This window comes from Halyomorpha halys, unplaced genomic scaffold, assembly GCF_000696795.3.
Source record: "Halyomorpha halys isolate HHAL.00 unplaced genomic scaffold, Hhal_1.1 Scaffold413.1, whole genome shotgun sequence".
In the NCBI taxonomy this organism is placed as follows: Eukaryota; Metazoa; Arthropoda; class Insecta; order Hemiptera; family Pentatomidae; genus Halyomorpha; species Halyomorpha halys.
The window spans coordinates 414,163-421,876 of record NW_027104790.1 but is presented as its reverse complement, the minus strand read 5'-3'; the positions used below and the strand labels follow the sequence as shown (position 1 = coordinate 421,876).

The 7,714-nt window shown below is 29.8% G+C and overlaps 1 protein-coding gene across 1 annotated transcript in view; it reads right to left on the bottom strand.

Annotated features, from left to right (window-relative positions):
* Window positions 1-7,714, bottom strand: part of LOC106682439 (H(+)/Cl(-) exchange transporter 7) — a gene marked incomplete in the record, with an annotated part of 222,607 nt that overhangs the window by 16,825 nt on the left and 198,068 nt on the right. Inside the window, 5 exon segments of the mRNA XM_067045291.1 lie at window positions 1,859-2,028; window positions 2,753-2,846; window positions 3,380-3,518; window positions 5,545-5,710; window positions 6,849-7,013. Of these exon segments, the coding sequence (XP_066901392.1) occupies window positions 1,859-2,028; window positions 2,753-2,846; window positions 3,380-3,518; window positions 5,545-5,710; window positions 6,849-7,013 (734 nt within the window).

Below are 7,714 nucleotides of genomic sequence, written 5' to 3'. Positions count from 1 at the left end.
GTTATTTTTTACAATTTCAAGTTCTATCGGGCTTAAAAAAACACCCTATACTATCATTGGGTCCGCATATCTCCTGATAAAATATTCACCGATTTTCGAAAGGATCGGTAGAAAAACAAACAAGCAAACTTTGGATTCGGATTTTTCTCAATTTGAAATGATCTCATAGTTCCCGAACTTCCACAAAAAAAATAATGGAAGGAAATGTAAACGGGTTGATGTAAGGCTACACCAACCAACATTAGATCCTATTTCTTCCGATAGTAAAAAACCGACAAAAGGTGGTAGAGTGATTGTAGTACACAATCACGAACATTTATATTACATCATAAAAGTTTTTTGTTTGTCCAGATTATTATTTTATTTATTAGATATGATTAGGAATATTTAACATTATATTGATGTTTTGACAAAGGTTGACTACATTGTTGGCCATTTAAAAAAATATAAAAATTTTGAGGAACCCACATATCACTTCGAGAAACATATCCTGCAGCCCCCAAATGATTTGAGACACTTGCATGAGAGATGTCAAGCGTTTCTCGCAATATCCCGTGTTGTAGAGTGAGGGTTGTATGTGACCAATGCTTGAATTTGATCTTCAACAGTGGAAGGACGACCCGAGTGCTTTGCGTCTTCCGAATCAGAATTTCCGGTTCTGAACCGAGCAAACCACTTACGGACGGTGCTTTCTCCTAAGGCATCATCGCCATACACACTGCAAATTTTGTTAACCGTCTGTTCCCTTTTCGGAAATGACGTAAATGATTTTTTTTTCTCTTCCATTTTGAATCTCAGTTGAAACTGATGCATAAAAGCACCTTAACTAATACTTTTTTAAAATTTGTAAACATTATTGACCCAGTAAACATGATTTTATAAACACAGAGAGGATTAAATTGAAATATTGAAAAACGTTATGAGCTTATTTTACAACCCAATACAAATGAAATATTTTCAGAGTTTACACTGTCAAAAAGTATTTGTTAATTTCTCCAAATAACATAGGGACAAGTTTATCAAATTCTTAAAGTGGATTTACATTGGAGATAACATTACTAATAACATGTATAATTATTGTTTTGATACCTAATGTTTACACTGAGTTGTTAAAAATGTTAATAATATTTCACTATTGATCGGTTTTAACAGTAGGCATCAAAACATTATTAACAATTTTGTAAAAAATAGCAATGCTAATAATATTTTGCTATTGAATTAGTTAACAGTACATATCAAAATCTTAATACTAAAAAACTAATAAAAATGTTACAGGTTCAGTATAAATACGACTTTAGTTAACAAAATTTTATACCAGCCTCCTTTATGTCTTTAAATTGAGGGTTATCTTATTAAATTATTCATGTAAAGCAGTTTTATGTGTGAAGATTACTGTTTTAACTAAATACTAAGAAGTAGCTTGAACAAGAAATCGTAGTACAAATTTGTTTTAACCTGCAGGGTCTTGAATTTAATACCTGAGATTTAATCCAAAATTGATCTAATATGGCTTCAGCTTAGGAGATAAAATTTCATGAATGGAACAATGATATTGTTATATCTGACTCCAATAGATAATGTTCTTGACCAGAAGGCCTTGACAATGCATTTTCAATATAGGTAAGGTAGTTGATTAGGAGGTAATTTGGCAGGATGAGGCAGATGGGTGCCATTCTCTAAGGATGGTAACCTTGTCCTACAGGGTACTATTCCTATTCCCTTTCAGGAATCCTAAAGGAGTTTAAAAACTGTCAAAAGCATGTAAATATAAATCACAATGTTGTACATAAAATATAAAAATGATGATCCATTTGATTTTTATTTAATTAAACACTCGAAACAAGATTTTTATACTCACTGCTTCTGGAAAGAAATGTTGAATTCCTATTCCAATCAAACGACCCCATGCAGCACCCGAGAGTAAGGCTGGTACGAAAACCCCAGCACTCACACTGAGGCCAGTTGTCATTATGGACATTGAGAAATACATTAGGAAAAATACTAAAAGTGGGATAACACTATAAGAACCTGAAATAAAAAAAAAAAAAAGTTGTATATATATAGATAGTTGAACGTATAACTTAAAATATGAAAAAGATGGTTTTTAAGTATTTTGTTCTTTTTGACCGCAACCCTGACCATCTTCTTCATATTTTAAAAATAATTTTTGTTTATTATCTAAAATTATTCTGAAAAATATATATGTTAAGGCAATATTAGTAGGTATAGATTATTCTATTTTTTTAAATACTAAGTAAAGTAGTGTTGGTTAATGTGATAAATAAGAATGGGTAAAGTGTTGGAAGAAAAATATATGATATCTTTTCCAAAACAATTAATTTCAGAGGTCTGTCCAGAGAATGATTCATAAAACAATAACAATGCAAGAGAGTTGTAAGAGGATTGATTTTAATTAGATGGGTGCAAATGATATAAAGATTGATATTTGGCCTGGTTCTTGTAATGAAATGTATGCCAAGCTGATTTCAAATCTTAAAAAAAATTTTTCTCAAGTGTTTGTAAAACTAAGATGCAAACACATGTATGCAGAGTAGATCATTTAATAGTTAAACTGTAAATATTAATTTTGATGTTAATATAGCCAATCTTTCTTTTTAAAAATATTTTTATAAAGTATCAATAAAGTCTTACACTTCATATAATATGAAATTTTAGGTATTTTACATTTCAGAAAGAAATCTTTACTCTTAAATAAGATACTAGATCTATTTTATTTTTCAAACACAATTACCTTTGGGGTCATGAAAAAGAGAACGAAGCGTGTCTTCCGATTTCTGAAACCAAAATGCACTCAGCTCATTGTGAAGATTTTCATGGCAGAACATCTGCAAAAATCAAATAGCATTCCTATGACAATGTGGTAGAAATATTTTATCACTATTAATGGTCTGAAAAAATCAAATTAATTGTATTTAATCAAAATTAAATGAGCCTTACTTATAATAAATTCTATGTATATTAATAGTTCCAGGCAGATTTAGAAATAATTATAATTTGTAACCTGTTGGAATGATTTCATCTTTAGTGTAAGCAGTGCTCTTGGTAAGCAAAAGCTAGTGCTTAATGGCCTTTACCTGAGACAATGAACCTGCTGGCTCACCATTTATTATCAGTGCAGTTAACATATTTGTAGGATGATCAGCAAACATGTATCAATAAGCAAAGCAAACTTATGCTTTAATGGTCGTTATTAACGAAAGATATCTATAGCAATTGTATTGGGTAACTATATTATTATGACTATACATAATATATATATAATATTTTAATAAAAATATCTAAGTTGAAAATAAGTGTCTCTTTTCCTTATGTGATGTTTATCTGATTGTTAAAAAGGATAACAAATATTTTTTCTGACCTGCACAGCAAACTTTGGGCTTTGTTTGGTGAACTCCCTGCAGTAATCAAGTGTGTATATAGATGCCATTCCACATGTTGCGGTTAAAAAACCTACAAATAATACTTCAAGAAGTTTCATCCATTTCTTCTTTATGTGCCTGTAATAAAAATTGGGCAGTTAAGAAATCGAAAAAAATAAGGCTTATCATGGATTAACATTAAAAATGTCTCATTATATAAAATGTTATCATATTTCATGTTATCCTTAATTCAGACCTTGTTTTAAAGATAAATGTCACCAAATATGATACAAACTAACATATGCAACATAAATTTACATTAACAAATACATTTTTAAAGACATGGACAGTGATAATAACTTCAACCATAATAGGTTCAATATTTGGTTAAATTTATTTTCAAAAATATGATTAAATTTCACTTGCTAATGGTCACAAAGTTACTTGGATTAAATGAGTGCAGACACCAAGACAACAGGATCGGCTGCTTTACCAATGCCATCCTGAAAATTGACCGTTTCATACTTAGACTGCTCACAAGCTCGGAAACGATCAAGCAACAACCTTTGAAGAGGATATCAACCTCTTCATTGATGCTATTTACCGCAGAGAAGAATATTACCAGGAAGAAGAATGCGTTTAATTGAAGTCTATAGATAGGAAGAGGATTCAATATGACACCTCGCTTGGACTAACTTAGAGATAGAGTTACACAACCTTATATGGTCAGGGTTTTGTTTGAGAAAGGAGATAGTGATAATGATCATACAAAAACTAATGGATGCATTTCAAGGTATATATTCTTTGCCTGTCAATCAGGGGCAAGACTACTGGCCTTAAAAAATTTCTCATAGGACATTGAGGCATTTGAGGTTCAAGCAGGCTATCATGTATTAAATTGCATTTGAGTAACTAAGAGATTACTGGGACCTTATCTGACTATCTCACAGAGAATAAGTTCTCTCAGCTGATACCTGAAGAAAACTATCTGTACTACAAAGATTTTTTGTAAAAATGGAAAGCCTCCTATTTCAAGCTTGGAAGAAGAGGAATACTCATGGAAGGCAGATAAGAGTCATAGAAGCAAACAAAGGTCACCCAGATGGACTAAGAGTAAAGGATGAAATATTATAAGATATTGACCAGTACTGTGTTTGTTTGGTCTATATCACAGTTAAATCAGTAGCTCAGGAAAAAATATGGTCAGGTCCAATTTTTTTACAAAAAGAGTTATAAATTGTTTCTGTCCAGTAGTTTCATTCTCTACCCAATATTGAAGCTTCTTCATTAAAAACTAGGCTAGGAACGTGTTAGGAATGCATTCCAAAATATGTTTTTTACAAACAAAAAAATGGTCAGCATCACAAGAGCTTAGTTTCGAACATGGTCAGATTCACCGGAGTCATTCACTTGTTCAGTGTTTAATATTTTATTTCAGCTATTGTGGTGAAATATATTTTATTCAATCTTCAGAAAACTGGTGCTTAACAATTATAAAAACAAATATTACTGCTCAAATATTGTTTCCAATAAAATATATCTTCCATCCTCACTTATGTAAAAATTGTCTAAAGAAATATAATAAATATATTTATTCTTGTTGTATTTTGTGAGAAGTATATGCATCCTAATTAAGGATATAATCTGGATATAAATGGAAGGATTGTGTTAGGTCTGATTTCATATCTTTAGGTTATTTACAAGTGGAAGGAACTTAAGTGTTTATTCATTGGTGTTCTCAGCACTACATTTCCGGTTTGGCTGAGCTTTATCATTATATTCTAGAACTATATATACTTAAGATATTTGCGGTTTCACAAGTAATGTATTGCCTCTAAAGAGAGCAATAAGTAATATGTTTTCAAAATAGGGTAAATATATGATTAATTACAACTCATTATAGTTACAAATAAATATATGAAATAGATTGTAGCAATTGTGTACTTTTAATTTACTCAAGACTATTAACAACCAATCTTGGTATCAACTATGAAGACATTTTTCAAATAAACAAAGAATTAAATAACATACTTGATGATCATTATTTCTTAACTTCATAATTGTATTTCAGACTTAATTAAGAATACTGCTGTGTCAATTAATTATTTATTTTTAAAAAAATGTAGAGATTTTTAATAATTCATGATTAAAAATTAATACCAACTTCATTCTGAAAACCATAAGCCTCATGTTGATGGCAACAAAAATAGCTCCCAGCAGTCCTCCAATAACTCCCATCAAGATGAAAATAGGGAGTTCAAAAACCTCATACTTGGTGATAGTATCATTCAGTCTACCAAAAAACAAGAGTCCTGGATGAGTTAACTGCCCTATAATGAAATAAAAACAATTATATAATCGAATAATAATAAATCAGTAGAAATTTTGCTAATGTTAATCAAGAATAAATTTTTTGTTTTCAAAATGAAAAATAATAATTTTTTCCTAATTGTCCATTGAGAAAGTTAAAGTAAGGAAGTTTCCTCTCAGTAAAGTAGTTTAGTAAAATTTGAATGATGTCTTGTAATAGGATGGAAGAAAAAAAAACGGAAAGTATCCATTGTTATTATCATAAAATCTGGAGTTTTTGTGTTTCTAATATGAATATTTGTTGAAAAAAAAAGAAGATATGTCAAAGAATTTACATGTCAAATGAGAAATCCTTATTTTTTCGAATTATGATATATGAAACTCATAATTTTAAAGTGTACAAGTTCTTTTCCTTAAATAAGTACCAATTTCTAATAAATTATGTTAAGAAAAATATTATTTTAGTTTCTATTTGATATGTTTTACAGTTTTATGTTACAGCACGTATTGGGAGAATACTATGAATTAGTGAATATTTAATATTTATATACATAATTGATACTATGACCAAATTTTCTTAGTAATTCATCAATATTACTGCTACACAAGAATGTCCATCTCTTGTTTTACTGTCTTTCTTACTGACTTTGTAGAGGTCCCTACAATAGAATTGGAAAAGGTTTCAACTGACTTGGGCTGCCATATTTCCAGTAGAACTTAGTAATTTAGTAATAAAACATACACTAATATTTTTTTATTTAAAACATAATAAATAGGGTGTATGTAAAAACGAATGTTAATATTATAATCTTCCCAAATAAAATTCAGACAAGAACACTTAATAAGTAAATAGATTTTAACTAAAAAAAAAAAAAAAAAAAAAAAACATTACAGAGGTTACTTTACTATATCAAAAGTAAATTAAAGTATTAGCATTACTACACGGATTATTAGTACTTTGGTTTGTTAATCGTGTTCAATGCTTCAATGTCCAACTAGGCTGGAACATGGATTTTCCTACATCTTGCCAACTTATTATTGCAGGAAGGTTACGTTAAGACATTGATATTATAATAGAGACCACCAGTATGTAATAAGCCAGACCATTAATGCACCGTCACACAACAGACAGTATGAAATAAATCTTTAAAAGAATACTTTGCTTGGTTGTATCCGACAAAAAGAGGGTACCTGGGTGACCCTCAACAGCACTCAGGGATAAGTTGAGAGTGAAAGTAGCAACCATTGAGGACAAGAAAATTTTCCAGATCAATGATAAGCTCCAGAAACTTGTTCCTTCTTCTAAGCTCAACAGCACACCACCTAAAAAAAAATGAAAATTTTTTCATTATTATGATTTATAACAACAAATATTTTTCTATTCAATTATATTATATGGAGTTATAGAAATAGCTTAGAAAAGCCTGATTTCAAAATGTTGTCAATTCACATTTCGAGCTCTATGGAATGGTGTGCTCTCAACTAATCTTTAAAAGTGTGATTAAAAAAAATCTATATTCGAATTCAGGATAAATAGATCATGGAAGCATCTGTAGACTGATTTGGCTTTAAAATTGTAGGATGTAATATGGTCTTTAAATATATTGGAGCATTTCTGAACTTAATTTACTCAATAAAGGGAAAGAAAGTATATTCTGAAAGCGAAATTTAACATGTGATGGTAAATTAAATAAACAGAGAATGATAAAAGGTAGTATTTAACATTAAACCGGTAAATAAACAAGTTATCATAGGAAACAATTTTACAATTCATTTAGTAAATATTCCTCGAAACAAAGCTGTGTTAGTTTCTACTAAATATATTGTTTTAATTTTTTTATATTTTGGCCAGATTTTAAGACAATTGTCCCCATTATGCGGCTCCAAGATTTTTTTTGCTCTAGGTAACTTTAGAGTGTTATAAAACATTCAGATCTTTTTCTTTGAAAGAAACATATTTGTTTATTTTTCTAAATATTTCATTCTGGAATTTTTGGAGCGCCATCACTCTTTGAGGAGTTGGT